Raw genomic sequence first — 18,843 nt, 5'->3', positions numbered from 1 at the left:
AAAATAATGGAACAGAACAGCTTGCTCTGAAAAAAAGTCACTCAATTCCTTCTGGAATTATTTCCTGGACCACACTATTATGTTAATACATATAGGACCATATAGAAAAGAGTTCTATCATTCTTTCCTGAAAGGAACAAATTGTTTAATTCTTAGCTGCTAGTCAAGTTCATTGATGAAAGATTGTTTCATCCATTCTTACAATACTAGTAAACATCATATGCCTGGGACTTATATAAATCTGCAAATAATTACTTAGTTTTCTCTGTTTTTCATCTGATTATATGATTAGCATCCTATCTGATTTTCACAAGTATGAGAGAATGAAACTTTGTTATAAGATATGTATAGTTCCAGTATATTTAACTGTGTTTTGTATAAATCTTGGTTTTCAAGAATTCATTTTTGAATATGCTTCTATTTCAGAGATTATTAATATAACCTTACTGTTTGTTGAAGAGGAAGTGTTTTTAAAAGCTACTCTGAATCCTGCATCTAATTCACAAATCCTACATGTAAAGCTCAAAATGTTGTCTTTGCCACTATTGTCCTTTGTAAAATCATTTGTAATCTAGCACATTATAATAAAAATATACTTCGGGAGGATGCCATAGTAAAATGCTTTTCCACTATGTTTTTTTTTCCCTCGTAACAGAGAGTAAAAAATAGATCACTGGAAGATGTGGTTTTGCTAAATGTTGACACAAACACTCTAGAAACCCCTTTCAATGACCTGAACAACCTACCTGGTGAAGTGGTGAGTCTTACAGATATTTCATTCTTTCCTTGTTATATAGATGCTTGAATTACTAGTAGTTATTTTTGCCTGGTTTTGCTAACTGCTATAAAAGGAATAAGGGGTGAAAAGCACCAAGTGTAGACCCCTATATTTGAGATTTTTACCTTTGTGACAGTTGAGGAGATGTTGAATGGAACATCATATTCCTTATTGTAAAAGTAGGATCATAATTATAAAGCTAGCTGCATTCATTAGGCATAGCTGCTTTAAACACAAGAGTCTCTTCATCTCATCTTAATCATTATATTACAAAGTAGGCATTTCTGTCTGCCTAGTGGCATGTCTTGCAAAAGAATGAGAGAGTTTTTGAAGGCAAAAAGAAGAAGGGGGCCAATTATCGGCTTCTGCTTCCCTGCCACCTGCCAGTGCTTTCCTTTTAATTAATGATCTGATGGCACTGGTCAATATAATAAGAAATGCTTGTACAGTTGGGGTCAGAAAATTCAGGCTTTGATCTTCTTCAACTTTCTGAAACATTTATTTGTTTTCTCTAAATTATTTCAGTTTTATTTTAATCTCTTCTATCCTGCTGAGGGCTGCGTGAATGAAAACCTATACTGTTTGTCATTTGCTTTGGCAGAGCAAAGACTGCTTACTTAGAATTCTATTTGTAAATTAAACTGCAAACCCAGTTTGTCATAAAAGACATCTGATCCTTTTGAAATGACGAAAACTGTCTTTTGTCTGTAAAGGATGATAAATTAAGTGCCAGTTCTTTCTGGACTTTGATCTTGCAGAGGGTGTCCCCCTCCTTTTTTTTTCTCCTTATTGCCTATAGGGGAACATACTCTGTATATCATCTTAAATAGTCACAAAATTCACTTACCTTGTTTTTCCCAATAGAGCTCTATTGGGGCATAGAGAAAAAAAGAATATCATTGTGAAACCACTGTTTTGATTATTTAGTTATAGATGCTCAAGCTATCACAAATGGTTGTCAAGACAAAGAATTTTATATCAAAATGTGAAATCAAAGAGTTACATTTTCTGAAATTGTAAATCATAAAAACAAACTGACTTAAAGTAAGGCACTGTAGTGGCTTTTGGTTTTGTTGGTAATTTGTATATATTTGGTACAATAGAAATCAAACTCGTGATGATTATATTAATGTCAGTTCCCTTTGATTTTAATGATGTTAAAATCTAGACTTTTTACATATCATCTGGTCAGTGTTTCTTTTGAGTCAGTATCAACTATAGTTCAGAAATGTAAAAGACTATAAAAAGTATTCTGATGTTTTGTGGTTTTACTTTAGTGTATGAAAAAGTATACACACACACGTATATACAAGAATTTTGACTGTACTCTATCATTCAAGAGTATAACAAATTAAGTAAAAAATTAGTCATTTTCTGGTGTGTCAGTAATTTTAACTGACCTTGTATTCAGTGAGTAAGATTGAGGTTATAGTGTCATGGAGGTACATACCTCTTGTCAAATAATAGCTAGATGTAGAATTGAGAATTAGGCATAATTTTCCATGAGATACTGGAGTTGTAGCTGGAGGTCCTTTGAACAGTAAAAATGGGTATTTGTGCAATGAGAAGGATTTCTCATGTATTTTACAGATGCATATCAAAATGATTTCTAAATTAGTAGGCTAGCATGAAGAAAATAAGGATACAGATCTTCATACTTTTAGAAGTAAATTCTCCCCCAGGATATATGCATGTTACTATTATTAATGTTAATGAAGGTTATCCTCGTGTACAGACTATACAGCAGACTTAAAATATTTCATTCTGTATCTAATATAGAACAAAACAGAACAACTGTGTTTTATGCAAAATATACTTGCAGAATTTGAGGATTTTATAATGAAGCTTTTAATTTTAATATTCCCATCTCTTCCTCTACTTCAGTCTGTAAAGCACTTTAATAAAAACAATTTAATGGAAAACATACACAATTATAGTTGGAAAGCCTGGAAACAAAAGGCACAGACAGTGTCCGTGTTTGGCTCATAAAATGACGAAATGCTTGTCTTTCTTCTGCATTCATGAGGGGCAGTGCAACTGCTAACATCTTGGTTAAAAAGTATAGGACATAGTAGTGTAGAGTCAAAATGGTAAGTTAGACTTAAAACATTAAAACAAATGTCAAAGATACTTACATATGTGAAGCATTTTAACCTATATAAATAAACCTCATAAGCATACATGTAAAGGTAGTAAAAATTCTGATGAAAAAATGAAATGAGTACCTCTGAAGGGTGTTAAAATAGAATGAAGAACTGAAAATATAAAAGAAACTCTAGTCTTACTATCCCTTTCAAAAAATGATTCCGGGTAGGTTAACAGCCTAACAAAAGAAATGCAGTACTTTCAAAGAGTTTTCTAAAACTGTTTCTTGTGTCTGAAGGAAATTGAGTAATTATTTTCTTGATCAATAAGCCTGATGATGTCCTCACAGCATAGGTATTTAATAGTTTACCCATTTATAAGTAATAAGTCTATTAAAATTCTCTGATTGTGAATTTTTTCATGATAAATTTAAGATTGAAAAAACATTATTATATGGCATTGTCTAATAAACTGTATAATAAATTAACTGAGTTTTAAAGGCATTTTTAAATCATTCACTTAAGCATTTAAATTATAGTTACAGGCTAGATGACTTTCTATGCATGTGAACTCTATTATTCTGTCAGACTGACCAGTGGTCTTGACTGTGCAAAGGTCAGTGGTCACAGTTGTCCTGAATTACCAGTCCTTTTTTCATGTGGACCCTCTGCTGTGTTGCATGCTGTAATCTTCTTAATGGCTTCATTCCAATATTCACACATAATATTTTAGATTTATTGACTGTTAGAAATACTACCATGCCAGTAGCAGTTCCGCTACTCCTAAGGTATTTAAAATTGGAAAAATAAATCAGTGCAAGACTTTCAGGAATCCTTTGTTTTCTTAGGGGGGGCGAAACCCTCTTTTTCCTCTCTTCTGACAAGAACACTTGTTTTTAAATTTCATCATTTCACTGTGAATTTGGCTATTATTTTTTAATTAAAAAAAAAGGAAAATAAGTAGTTACTTCTGTGGGAGTCAGTTTCCTAATACAATAATACTTATACCACCACTTTAATAATGTAAGACATTAGAAAAAGAACATTCGTGTGTATATAAATTAGTGGAGTCCATAGACACAAATTAATAAACTTTGGGCCTGATCCTGCAATACCTGCTTGCAGTTAACTGACAAAAGGACTAGTCCTTTGCTCAAATTTGAACACTTTCAAAAAAGGCTTGGCGAATTGAGGGCATCACTTTTAGCAACCAAGTCTTACTGACTTCTCTACAGACTAAGCAGAACTTTTATAAATATGATCTTCAGAAAACAATAGGCTTTATAGGCTTTTAGCATCTTCTGAGGTCGTTAAATATTGTTAACCATAAAATCTACAGAGCTGTTGAAAGATGCGTAGCCTTTGTAGCGTGTGGTGCCTACACACTATGATGCAATACAGAATCTAAATGGGTTTTTAAGAGTTTTAGTTTTGAGATTCCTGAAGTCACAGGATTTTAACACCGTAAATTGGGTTTATGAACATTACTGTTCTAAAAGTAGCATTTGAGAAGTAGGCTGTAATTCACATAGAAAATTAAAGTTACTTTATAAAACAATTACTGGGAGTGCAAATTATTTCTGAAAATACAATGATTAATAGTACTGTTAAGAAGTTACGGTCAACGTGTAACAATGCAACTAAAAGGATTTTATGTAAAATTTAAATCTCATAATTTACTATGTTTTCCCATCAGAAAATAGCCAAAAATATTACTAATATATTTTAGAAACTCAGAGCAGTCAGCAGTGTTTGCAGTGTTATGAGGCAACTATTTATTTTGAATAAATTCTTAGAGTTGAGATTCTGTAGAACCTCGATATAGTTTTAGAAGCTAGAATGTGAGATTGAAAAGTACAACTAGTTTTGAAAACATTTGCATTTAAGTAGTTGTTTTCATCTAAAGGAGTATTTGTGATTAGATGCTGGAGGGCTATCTGAGATGCCAAAATCCTGTGTGTCTAGATAATATCAAATAAGTAGAAGCCCTTTCATTAACAATATTGATTTAAATAATATCAGATTCCATTTTGTTGTGTTTGTTTTGTTTCCCTTCTCTGCCATTTTCTCTCACTTTCTAGCTGTTGAGAGTGGGCTGACTTTTATAGTGACATGATCTGATAGGGAACACCAAAAAATAGATTAAAGCGTAACAACTGTCACTGATACCAGAGAAATACCTGGCTGTCTTTTTTTTCAGAGATCTTGTAGTCATTGGGAACCCCAGTGCATGGTTCTGCATTTCTCAGGCAACAAATGTTTGGAATACTTCTATATGTGCTTAAATTTATATGTGTGCTTAAGTTTTTGCAGGAGCAAAGGCTTTGATTAATAGTTACATGATTTTATTCATTTGCTTTTTAACTTTATGTGCAGTTCTATTCTTCTACTCACATGGATATTGAAAAGATACTAATCAAGCTTTGTTTCTGATCAGATAGTTATATTTTAGGAATCTTAGAAAGGACATAGGGTGACTATTTTTAAAAATGACACTTCTTGTTTTAATGACAATATGTCTCTACATTTTAGATACACTTAATTACATATAAAAGCAAAATCACGTATCAATCTCCTGACTTTTTAAATCTCTGAAAAACTATTCTATTGATATAAATCTTCCTGAAGCTCTGATTGCTCTTCATTGGTAGTGTTTAGCAGTCCAATGAAGTCACCTTCCTATGAGAAGCCGTTGCTACGAGAAGATAAAAACAGTTTGCTTCTGGTGTAAATTAATAATGAAAATAAATAAATTTTAACAGCATTCTAACCCCTGTGGTTTGTTTGTTTGCAGTTCTTTATTTTTAAACTTTGTAAAAGGCTATTTCTGTTTAAGGCATGCAAAGAAGGGGAGAAATCTTAATCCTAGATAGGTAGAGGGATTAAAGCATGGATGAGGAAAAGGTTTTGATAAAGATGCTGCTTGGTATTTTTTTGGCTTGGTGTGTATTTTCTTTGAAATTTTAAGACCTATTAATATTGTCACCCAAAGGGGTCTCACACTTCCTTGGTTTTAGGTTCATGGATTTAAGCACTCACAATCCTGCTGTGCACCAAGTCCTTCTAAGTAGTTCAAAGCACCGAGTCTCTTATCTATACCTACTGTATTGACTGTAATAACTACTTTATCACTCTCTCTTTGATTCAACTGTGGAACTGGGAGAATTTGCTGGCAACCTACCCAAATACTCAACTTGGGTTTGCCATCCATCACTCAGTGGTGGGATAACCCTGAGAAAGCACTGTCCCTCTGCATGCATGTTTGCTGACCTCAGCTTGAGGGAAACCTAGGCAGGTCTCAAGGGTGCTTCAAGTGTGCTTCAGCCAGGATTCCAGTTGTGAAGATTGGGAAATCAGGACTGTGGCCCACGTTATCTCTGCAGGCTTTTTCTTAAGAGCACTGTGCTCCCAGTACTTCTGCAGAATAATCTAATAGAGTACTTCCTACCTTTTAGCATTGCCTCCTGAGAGAAACAGAAGTTGGAGGAACTTTTTTTGAACTGCAGCGTAGCCTTTCTTAGGCTCGAACTCCCTCCAGAATGGCAGCACAAAAATGTGCATCTGACTTAACACAGTTTTGTGCTGGAGAACCCGCCTCCAAACTGCCAGCCCATTGGGATGGTCTTAATATTGTTGAACTAATAATGTACCAACACTGCAGCGAAGCAGGAGATTTGTTACCTTCTATTGTTTTTTAACACGTTTTTGCCTAAAGCATCCTGTTTATTGATTTATGTTAGGGTACATAAGGCCTGTGAGAACTGAGGAAATCAGAAAATACCTTTTTCCTTCACATCCCCCACTTTGTCCTATAATTCCTCTGCTCTACATCACCTTTACCCTCTTTCTTCTCTTACCCTGTCTTATCGTCTGCCATAATTTCCCCAAACTCACAAGGTATAATTTAGAACAACATATATCTAAAAGAATGTAGAGATTTTTCTCCCTTTTCCTTCCCTTGTATTTAGAAGTTGCTTTGTCCGTCATGACACAGACAACATTTTAAGGTTGACAATTCTTTTTTGACCTCATGTTACTGCTTTTGTTTTCATGAAACTGAGCTAATGTTGATGGACAGATTTCCCTTATACAAAGGATATATACGTTTATTTCCCCCAGATTAAATAAACCTTATTTTTAATAACTCTAAAATAATCATACAGTACAGAACAAAAAAAACCTCAATCCAAGACATGCATTTATTTTTTCAATCTTGAACTGCTTAACTGGTTTTTGTACTCAGACTTGTACTTTTTTTTTTCTTTTTGGGTATAAGGAAAAAACGTAAATGAGCCTTGGTGTATGCTTTCCATGGGCTAAACGAATCAGGCTCTAAACTTTTATCTAGATCTATGGAGCTTGGATATAAATTGAAAAGATCACAGCTATGGGGAAAAGACCTATACTGTAAAGGCCTTTCTGCATAGATTATGAACATCATAACTCAATAATTTTTTTTTCAAAACTATAGTTATAATTGGACCCAATGGGGGTCTCTCTCTTTGATCAGATCACAGTAACTGTGACTTTACACTGGAAAATGTCACTACTGTGAAGGTTTATCACCTGTAGAGCTGGTCTTTTCTCTGATGCCATGTTCAGTTCTCATTAGCATTATTCAAAGTTTAGTTGTTAATTAGGTTGACACTTCAATTACAATCATCATCTACAAGAGCAGTCAGGACTGCTTGCATAAAGAAACAGAAAGATACTAATTCTTGCATATATTTCTAAAAGAATGAAAGCTGTTTTGGTGATAGTTTGTGTTTATAATGTTCTGTTTAAAGAGTAACACTGAGTGTTATGTTGTATAGTATTTAGTGACTTAAATATTGCTTTATTGGATATATTGAAATACAAAGGGATGTAGAAACATGTATTCAACATAATTGGAGTTGACTTACTTCTCCAGATGTCCCTCATGATGAAAATTAGGAGAGTATAGACTATAACTGGGTGTAATTCCACATCTCTTTAAAGAATACTGTAATAATTGCAGAATATATGATTTTTTTCTCCAATGTATCTCCAAGTAAGGGTCATCTAAATTAAAATTTCTGGGTTTTTTTTTCTAATTCTATATAATCAGTGACTGCCATTTGCCAAGTAAAAAAAGACAGACCTCCTTAAAAAAAAAGTCAAGCACTAAAATAAAAATGGTCTTTTTTTTTTTTTTTAAACTACAGTTGTGTCCTCAGTGTTGTTCTTATTTTTTTCCCTTTCATGTGTTTTATCTTTGCGGACAATTCTAAAGGCAATGTAGCACTGAATTTGCACAACCTTTTCTCAACTATTTGACAGTGCTAGCAGCTACTCCCATGGTGCATGAGAAATGATGTAAGATAGTAATTTGATTTAAAAAAAAAAAAAAAAAACAAAACCAAACCAATCTAAAACTGAATAGTAAGTGACCATTAAGAGTCCTTAAAAATAAGCCTTCATAGCATAAATAAAAAATATCCAACTCTCTTCATTCAAAACAAGTAGGTACATGTCATGATTGAGGAAAAAAAGATCTGCAGAAAAGGGGCTCACATGCATCTTACTGTAAAATAATTAAGCTTATTTATGTCAAGAGGCCTTGGGAAAAAAAGAGAGCATAAACCAATTTGCATTAGCACTCTACCATCATCACCTGCTTTCATTTCAATTAACAGACCAGCAGGTGCTCTTTGCAGTTAAAAAGATAAGCTATCAAGGAGGAGGATGAATTTTTGGCTGACCTGTAGACACCATGGTTTGCCTGCTGATTGGGTTCATACCTCGCTGTACCAATTTCTGAGGTGTTAATTTAACTGTTCCACTCTGCCACGCAGGTCTCGGCCTTGAAAAATAAACTGAAAAAGCAGTCTACAGCTACGGGTGATGGAGTAGCCAAGGCCTTTCTTCGGGCACAGGCAGCACTGTTTGGATCCTACAGAGATGCACTAAGATACAAACCAGTAAGGCTTCTTCTTTACAACTTTTTTCCTTAATTTATAAGAGCATGGTCTCATTCTTTGTAAGGAAAATATGAAATTTTTTACGCCAGTCTGAAACATTTCAAAGAGAATGTTTTAAATCTTACTCTATGCTAAGGATACATTGGCAATTTAGAAGACACTACCACCTCCTGACAGCGAGTTGTACTGAAAAATAAATACTCATCCAAAGTTGGCTATTTTCTTATTTGTATCACTCTTATAATTTATTTAGTATAAAATCAGATTGTATTAGTGAAACTACTTACACACAACTCACCTGGTTTAATGTGGTGAAGAACTGAAGAGGCTTTCAGACTCCATCATTTTTCACTGTGCCGGTCTAGAGACTTTGCTGTGTTTGAGGCCAGAAGCTTGTTATTTCCTAGCAGATGCCAGACGTGAGTCAAACATGTATCTCTTCTATTATGCACTTATCTTGATTCCACTGATAAGTTGGAGAAATGAAAACCCATTTCATCCCATCAGAACTTCAGAATTTGTATTTCTCACGTTTTGCTGGTACTCAGTAGATTATGTGTTATGGGCTTTCATCCTTTCTGGTTTATGAGGGTGGCACATATTGAGCCTATTAGAGATAAAATCTTTTATCAGAAACAACTTAGAGATTCATTTCATCTGTCAGTCCGGATTCTTTTACTATGGTATTTGCAAACTACTGATAGTAGTTCCATTTGATAAAATGCATTGAGATGACATTGGCTGAATCAGATTCCGAGGATATGATGTTTGGTGGTCTGATGGATTCAGATAAATATTGAGATTTGATAGGAGAAAATCACTTGACACTTGAGGCGTCAAGTTTGTAAAACTGGTGGGTGTGTGGGTACGTGGGTGGATGTTTATTTGGGGGTGAGGAGGGCTGTGTGTTCTGTTGCTGGGTAAGGAACTATGTGGTACTCCTTGACGGAAATGGATAGGATAGTTATTAATTCCAGATGAGGCCTTTTCCTGGAGGAAACATTAAAAGATGGTGTGGCACGGTCTTCCTTCTACCCAAGTGGTTCTCTTACGGGTAGTCTTTTTTGCCGTGAGCGTTTTACACACTAGCTGTCTGTGCCGCTGACGGCCATTGTTATTGAGATGAAAAGTAACCCATGCAGAAATGAAGTAATGTTTAAGTATTTAGTTCAAGTTTTTGTGTTTAGCAGTCATTATAGTTTTCTTATGATGTGGAAAGCTAGTTTGTGTACTATATTGAAATGACAGTACCTGTTTCCAAAATCGCTAGAGTTCAACACAGTACTGATTTCATTAAAGCAACTAATTTCAACAAAACACATAGTTGTTGTTTATTCCATAGTGGCATTATCTGACATTGCTTCAGGAGGGGTTATCTAATTTGTCCCGTAGTCTAAAGGTGAGGACACTGGTTCATGTCAGCTCATGGCAGGTTGCAGGAAGAGCCGTTAAGTCAAAAAGTGTCTTAATCTACATTCAATATATGCAAACAGAATGATGTCAGTCTGGTTGATGTCCTTACCTCTGTTCTGACCAGAAATAGGCTCCAGTCAGTCCTTTATTTTTTTGGATAAGTTTGTTGAACTGAATGTGCAAGTTTTTTAGCATTCTGGTTAGCATCTCTGTTGAAATGAGCTCTCCTTTTAACTGATTTCCATTTTATTTGAGTTTATTTGTTGGCATATCTGAGAGATCTACATTTGCACTGTATTGGAAGCAGTGCTCCATGCATCATTTCGACTGGCAAATATTTGTCAGTGACCTTTGCAGTCTTTCTTTCTGCATTATTGTCTTTTGCGGGGTTGTTTTGGGGGATTTTTTTTTTTTTTTTTTTTTTTTGGCTCCACTGATTGCATATAAGAGAAGATATTTATGAAACCATTGTGGCTTGATTTTTTTTTTTTTTTTTTTTAAAGATATGTTATTTCAGAATATCTTAACAGGCAGACGTCTGCTGGCAAATACTAGCATATCTTGGATTGGCATCAACTTGTCCAAAGACAAAGCGTATTTAGAGGAAAAAGAAAAAAAAAAAAAAGAAATGTAACTGTTGTTTTGAGCTGTGTTCACATAGTTTTAACTAATCTAGTATTTTACAGAATTTTTGTTGTGATAGAAAAATTTATTAGAAGCTGAATTTGCTCTGGATTAGTAGAAACTAAGAGGAGCTGTCCCATGATTTTTCAGCATATTTTACACGTGCCTTTTGAACTCAGTTTAACACATTGTGAATTGGGGAGTTCAAAAAACCAAATCACATTTGACTATTACCACCATTTGTCGGGAGTGTCAAAACTTGTCAACTGTTATTGCAAACGAAATAGTACCCTTTGTTTTGGAGTCTGTGGTGCTGGATCTAATAAGGAAATCTAAACCACAGCTATAGACTTTATTTACATTCTTTCAGGAGCTCCAGTAGTATTCATGTAGAAAATTTGTAGGGGGTATACTTAAATGAGAAATTTTCTGTAGAGATTTGAAATACTTTTGCTATAAATAAGTTTGTCGTATTTTTAGAATCAAGAACTGAGAGGTTTTGGGGTACCATTTTTAGGATTTCAAGCATCCTGATGAAAAATAAAATAATGTATTTGGATAGTTATCGGTTGCTTGTAAGTTGAAAAATATGTTTGTGAACTATTTTCCTTGCAACAGTGTGTTCTGTATGATTTTAACTTGAAACATGAAACAACTATCATTAATATTCACTTTGAGTAAAGAACAGCTTTAATAGTGTCTGTACTCATCCAACACTTTTCTTCACTCTATGCGCTGTTCATCACACTGAACACTCGTTCTGTGCAACTGTTTGTTTTCAGCATAGGACAGATTCTCCTCGGTATAGCAATATGTCTTGAACAAACGTCTAGCAATTATTAAAAAAAAAAAAGACTGATTAAAAGGAAAATGGGAAGCTTCAGGGGTCTTGAAAGGAGTTCATGGGACTCCAAAAGAGCATATGGAAAATTTGACTACTCTAATACGGAGAGGAAATATGACGTGTAATAGGTAAAGGTGATCATATTTTTTTGTGTAATAAATAATAAAAAACTTAATACAGTAAAAGTTTCCAAGAAAAGTGGAAATAGTTGTTTTTTCTGATTTAATCACAATACTGAATTAAAGAAATCAGTCAAATTGATGTAACTGCCAGAATTATTTTTGTAATATGCTGCACTTTACATTAGCAAATATTGAATGATAGGAATATATCTGTAGAGCAAAACAGTACAGTTGGTGCTAAGGACCTGATACCCACACAGTGTGCATTTCTAGCTTTATTGTGGTTCTTATTTTAGTCTGGTGTTCAATACTGAATACCCATGACTAACTGGAACTCATTTTCTGCTTCAGTTTAATCCAGAAGGAATCGGGTTCATGCATGGTAGGTGGAGATGACTGAAAAAATTGCTTCACTGTCATTCACTAAATACCGAAAAATAATCCAGAACAAAATATTATCAGTGGAATGGTGAATTATAATGTTTTTGTATATGGTCTTGTTCATGTAGAGGACTGAAATCCATTTTGAGACGTTGGGTGAGATGCTCTGACAGGGGAATGTTCATGTACTTTGGCGGGGGGGTTGGGGGGGTGTCTCCAGCAGTGGCAATGAGGTAATTCAAACTGTTTTGCTATGAGGAGCCCTGAAATATAGGAAGGCAAGTGGTCAGTGCATGGTTGTACTCACCCATCTAGCAGCTGCAGTGTGAGCCATTGCACGATCTACAGCATCAGTGCTCACAAACAGTTTTGATCACAAGAGTCTAACCCTGCTGAGGCATTGCAATGATCAGACTGTTGTGAGGGAAGTGCTTCTTACATCATGTAAATGCGTATACAAATCCAAATTATGTTTACTTTGGGTGGTCACAACTTGGCCTTGAACCTTCTGTTGCTCCTATTTTCTTTAGCAAGTCCAGCATTTGGGAATTTATCATGGAATAATACTGCATGCTCCATGTTCCAGACTTGCGTGCATAGGTGGAACTTAGATACAAAGATTACAATTGTGCAGTTTGTGTCATTTTTTCAATCAGTGTATGGGCAATGTTGTGTTTTTTCTAGCTATTTTACTTTACACATTCTTCATGGGTAATTTTTAGGCATCCTTCCTTATATCAAACAAGACCCACGCCAGTCAAACATTTTAAAAACTCTGTGATGGTTAGCAAAAAAGGGCCTTACACATGTACTTGTGCAAACCTTGCAGATGAAAGCAAAGACTAGTAAATTTTTTCTGTTAATAATATACAGTATGGTCATTTAATAAAACGCTATATGATGTAAAGAATTCTTAAACAGGCAATATTCCCAATCTATGTCTAGAGAGGGAGAGGTAGATAAGAGAATGAGGAATGAGTGAAAAAATAATGAGTATAAAAGTATTCACCATGATAGAGATTAATTTTAACATAATCAGGAAAATAAGCAAATCAGAAAAGTTGTTTGCTCCTAAGCAGCAAACATCAGGAGGAAATACAGGTGTGATATTTTTATTTTTTATTTTTAAGACAAGATAATAAATCATGTCAAGACAAATACATTTCAAATGTATTCCAAATAAACAAATCCTCTTACTTTATGACAGTTCTGTTAAAAGATTGTGGAATATAAGCAACAGTAACTTGTTTTCTACCATTGAAAAATGGGCTTTTCTTCAAGAATTAGCTAACAAAAGATGAAGTTGTTGAAAAAAATCACCTCTTTTGCGGAAAAAGTCCTCAAAGCTCTTGATGTTCAACCAAAAGAAATAAACCCAGGATAGCTTTGTTTTAAGTTATGATAGTTGTAACATCACTCATCAGGAATTAAGAAATGAAGAGCAAAGGCTAATGGCTTGCTCTGGAATGCTCAGCAGTAGGAGTTCATGGTCTCATCAGCACGCCAGGGGTTCTGAGATAACTTCCAGCTTGAAGATAGCACAACCTGTCAGACCTCACTTTAATTGAATGCTAACTGGAGTGCTTTGGGCCAGTATTGACACTATTTTAAGTAGTGACATCGGCTCTCCAACAGATGCAGGTATTGTATTCAATATGCAATAAATCAAACTAATGTAATTAAATGTTATATTAGGGAAAAAAAAGATATTTTAAGTTTCAAAATGCACCTGAATTTCTTGAGAATGCATAAGTAATGATTGCTTATAATTGAGTTTCAAAATGGAACCTTTTGAGGACAGGTATCTCTTGAAATGGGCAGTGACTTGTTTACCTTTCCCCCAAGAGCTGGGCATAAAAAGTACAGCAGAGTACAGAAACAGAGTAATGAAATGCCAGAACATAGTTTGTGTTTAAATCCAGAACCACCCTGTGTAATATCTGTTATGACTATTTATCGTGACTTCCATAAGAATTTTATTTTACATGGTGAAAACCATATTGTTTAATTTGTCTTAAGGACTGTAGTAGTCCTTTATTGAATATAGATACTGTATTAATAGGAGTTGTTGTAGGGTTTAATTGTGACTATAAGAAATACCAGCACATCTGAATCTTTTTTTTTTTTGGGGGGGGGGGGGGTGTAGAATGCAAGAAATTTGCAAATTTTGCAGAAATTTGTTTGTAATTTTAAATGGCACCTTCCTGAGTAGAATCATAGGTCATACTCGGTTATCCCCTGGCCTTCATCTCTGAATGTCATGACAGCAGATGCAATTTCAGCTTTGTACTTCCTTGATTTTAAACGGAGGAATTTTAATATCAAACAAAAATACAGTTTAAATTTTTTTTTAAATAAATCATGCAAAACTGAAGCAGCTATGGCCATACCTACCTACCTTATAGTCTTCATGTAATAAGCAAGTGCTACCATATGAAATGGTATTAATTATAGCAATAATACAAATAGTTGGTACAAGTCATCTCACACTAAAGCGATATGAGTGTTTTCTGAAATAAAGAATTAAAATGTTTGTACTTCTTGTTCAAGTTAAGTATCAACAGATTTAGAAAGCACAAACATACCTTATAATCTAGATTATCCTTCCTTTTAAAATGATCACACTGTTTTAGCTCACTGTTTTCACGTTCTGTTGGGGTCTGTATAAATAGCTTGCTTAAAATGTGAATGTAGCGTAGAGTAAGAAATTCCTGCTGTGTGTGGCAAGCTATGAAAGGGGAAGAAAATTCTATAGCAACTGTTGTTAAAAGGACAGGTATCTTGTTTGGACATAGATTGTTTGGTCTGAGTATTAGCTGTCTACTTTTCAGTATAGTGTCCCCACTGGGTTTTGATCGAACTTGTTTTGAAAGTACATTGTAGATCAATACAACAGGGGCCATTTGATGGTCTAGGAGTTAAATTATCAGTGGAGCATTCCTCCAAAACTCAGTTTCTAAAGGTACATGGTTGTATTTGCAGAAACGAGAATGTTATAAGCTTTATGTACAAAAACTTCTAGAGCTATTTTTCTTTGTATTGATTCAATAATTTATTTTTTAAATAGCACTTCAGAGGGCTTCATGTTTATAGTAATAATATTGAAGATTTTAAAAAGTTTTATTTGGAAAACAATTTTGTTCAGAGCCTTGAACAAATAAAAGAGCTAGGAGTTAATTATATTATTAATGCAATTTCAGTAAAGTTAGAGCAGATATTCTGAGAGAACTTCAGTGTGGAGTTTCTACAGGTTTCAACAGATTTTCTCATTTTCATGTGTCGAACAGGTAGGAGCTTTAAACCTACTCAAACTTTTAAAGCAACCTTGCTATCAGTAGGTTCAAATAACATAGATGACTTTTGGATGTGAACTCTTTATAGACCTAAATAAATTTGCAGCTAAGGAATAGCTTTGGTTATTCTGTCTCTGAACTGTACTGATAAGGGAACAGATGCACCAATGCATGAGTGCTTACTAAGTATCTGAAGCATCCAGCGATTAAAGGAAAGTATTTGGGAAAATTTACAGGCATGCACTAAAAATGTGTGTTGAACTACCCTTTCGTGGCGTTCTGCTACATGGCTCAGGCAGGAGAAGTGCCATCAGGTAAAACTATCTGACTGTTCTCTCTTCCCAGGCTGGTGTGAAAGGGAGAGCAAGCATGCCTGTTTTCTCTTCTGCTGGGCGATAACTTCTCCTTTTTCTCTTTCATCCTTCCCAAGACAGTTGGGAAAGTGGCAGTGGAGGCATAGCTTAGTTTTTATTTTTCCAAATAGTGTGTTTTGAAAATACTGTTTTCTGTCTTTGGTCCTAAATTTAATGTTTCATAGTGTGTCATGAGCCATCATCTAGTCAGTTCTGCACTCCCACAAAGCCTATGTATTTCCAGAAATCATTTCTTTGTGTAACAACAACAACAACTATATATATAAATAAGGAGTTGTTATAATTTGCTGCCTTGAAATTTTCTGGAAGAACGACAGAACTGAGAAGAGAGTCTGCCCTCAGGAACACTACGTCTTGTACCACCATGTCTCACTGGAGACTATTCCATTTGTTTTGATGCACTTTGAATTTGCTAAGTAGCTTGGGGTCATCCTCTTAAGACAAGAGTCTTTAGGAGCTCAAGAATAGCTAATGCAAAGTGGGTCAGGAAGGCAGTGCTATTTAAAGTACCACAAACATTTCAAGCTATTTGGCAGATCCAGCATGTCCTGCATGCGTACAGTGTTCAGCAGTTATCCTGGGATAAGTAGTAGGTGGAGTAACTTGGGTGCTTCCCCTGGAAATTGATTGGCACGGTGCTATATATTATACTGAGATGGGTTTGCATATCACAGCATTCCAGCTAACCTGTGAAAGGGGAAGGAATACGTTAGGTAAATGTATAGCTTCTAGCTGTCCAGTGAGATTTCTTTTCTAAAATCAGAGATTCCATAAAGAAGTAAGGATGTAAAACTTAAAGCCAAGTTAAACACAAACTTAAGTACTTTGCTGAGTAGGATTGGACCTCTTAAAAGAGAGGTTTAAAAAGAGGGGAGCTTTTGGTATCATAAGAATAGGATTTTAAAATGACGTCATGGTGTTTTTACTGCAACATTTACTTGGATCATACTGGAACCATTTAAAAACAAAGTGCAAGGTGTAAAGAGCAGTTGAAAATGATTTAGAGCTACTCTACCAAACTCATCTAGGTCACATGTGGAAAATGCTTTGTGGTATTCTGGAAAGACATAGCTGCACAGTTAGCCAGAATGATAGGAAAATGTGTGAAATAGCATGTGTGATTAAAATTAAACAGGGTTAGGAGCAGAAAGCTGTGGTGGTCATGGGCATGAATAAATTTGTCTTTCAAGTGGCTAACAGTTGGAGCTATTGTCTCTGTATAGCAGCTGTCTTTTGATCTTTTTTCTTTTGAATGGCTGAGGTGTCTTTTATTCTGTTGTGGCACTGCACTGTATATGTAGCTTTTGGGTAGTAAAATATTCTACGGTACATTTAGGTGTGGCATTTTGTTGGATTCCAAATTTTCTGTCTTTAAGACCTTTGGTAATTGTTTCTAACCTAGTAATTATTTTGGTTTTGTAAACTTGGGTGAGAGGCCTTTTGGCTTTATGATGAAAGCAGTTCATGTGCCTTGATCACTACACAAACTTTGTAATGTAACTATTATTTATCCAGTTATGCTGAACAGCTTCAAGTATTTATCACAAAGTATTGACAAGAGTAACAGAATTGGAGAGAATCCTCATCAGAAATGTCCAGTGGTCTGTGCACACTGAAGATAGCAAATTTTAAATGAAATTAGGCAATAACATAGGAGTCAATTTGATAGTTTATAAATAATCTTACTAGTATCTTTTATTTTTTATGAGTGCTGTTTTCAGTAATAATTTTTTCAACAAACATTTCATTTTCAATGAATTTTTGTTTATCTTCTTTCATCATCAGAGTGTTTTGGTGCAGGGTTTTTGGTAGCTATAGGCTATGCGCTTTTCCCATGTTGGGGAAATATGTTTTGTTGTATTAAATGTTAATCTCATCTGTTCAAACTTTCTCTGTAACAATGTTCCAAAAAGTTTGTAGCTTTTGTTTTGTGTAAAAAGAAAATAGATGTATATTTAAATAATTTCCTGTTATATCAGCAGTATATTTATCAATCTTCTCGTGTTTTGGTAGAATAAATATAAAAATAATTTGGTACAGATAGATATTTTTGGACTGAACTAGAGTTTTGGTTTACTACTATTGCTGGTTTAGCATGTCAGGGAATCAGAATAATCCTGAGCAATAATGCATGTTAAATTTATTTGAAGCAGTGGACCTGCTTTTCCTCAAAATTTGAACCACTTCCTCGAAATTTTTAATGAAGAGTGCTATGAAGGTAACGTGAACCAAATGTAAACCACTTTACTTTTTCCTTGCAATGTGTATTTTGTAGACTGACTTAATAAAACGCAAAGGTTCAATTGCAACATGTATTGAGAATTATTTAAATATTGTATGAAGATTTTGGGCTTTTTTTGTTGTTGTCTACATCTGTTTAATTGGATGCATGTTTATCAAAATTGCTTGAAAGGGAATATTTGTATGTATTGACTCTTAATAAATAAATAATTTTGTAATGGAGAATTTTAAATAAAACAGCATATTTGTATACTATAGTTACCATCTGATTTTTTCTGTTTAAATTTTTTAGGGAGAGCCTATAACATTCTGTGAGAATAGTTTTGTGAAGCATCGTTCCAGTACTACTAAGCAGTTCCTGGAAACTGCAGTTAATCTTCAACTGTTTAAACAGGTATGAGAGGGTAGATGACCCATGTTTAATGATTTTTCTCTTAAAACTTACCCATATTTAAATACATTTTCCTTTCAGCTTATGAAACTCTGGTATAAAATATAAGTACAAGTAGTTTGTGTACAGTCAGTCATCCCAGTTTTGTTGTATTTTTAAATCTTCAGATATAGTTTTTTAACTATAGGGGAGCTGGTGGGGGGGTACGGGGACGGAACTCAACAAAAAAATAACCCCAGGGTGCAGAGCCAGTGCAGCATCTCTTCAGAGCCAGTGCAGCATCTCTTCAGAGCCAGTGCAGCATCTCTTCAGAGCCAGTCAGCAGCTCATCTAAACAAGAAAAATCATGGATCTCC

At 34.6% G+C, this 18,843-nt stretch overlaps 1 protein-coding gene across 7 annotated transcripts in view; it reads left to right on the top strand.

The window, feature by feature from the left end:
* Positions 1–18,843, top strand: part of DENND1B (DENN domain containing 1B) — a 169,335-nt gene that overhangs the window by 112,548 nt on the left and 37,944 nt on the right. For 6 of the 7 annotated variants that reach the window (XM_030033491.1, XM_030033490.1, XM_030033489.1 and 3 more), the window contains 3 exons: positions 656–757; positions 8,679–8,804; positions 18,389–18,490. In XM_030033491.1, the coding sequence (XP_029889351.1) occupies positions 656–757; positions 8,679–8,804; positions 18,389–18,490 (330 nt within the window). The remainder of the gene's footprint in view (positions 1–655; positions 758–8,678; positions 8,805–18,388; positions 18,491–18,843) is intronic. The other variant, XM_041127796.1, reaches the window with a different exon arrangement.

Source organism: Aquila chrysaetos, chromosome 12, assembly GCF_900496995.4.
Source record: "Aquila chrysaetos chrysaetos chromosome 12, bAquChr1.4, whole genome shotgun sequence".
Classification (NCBI taxonomy): Eukaryota; Metazoa; Chordata; class Aves; order Accipitriformes; family Accipitridae; genus Aquila; species Aquila chrysaetos.
Note: the sequence above shows the minus strand (reverse complement) of the source record. Positions and strands in the feature narration are given on the sequence as shown.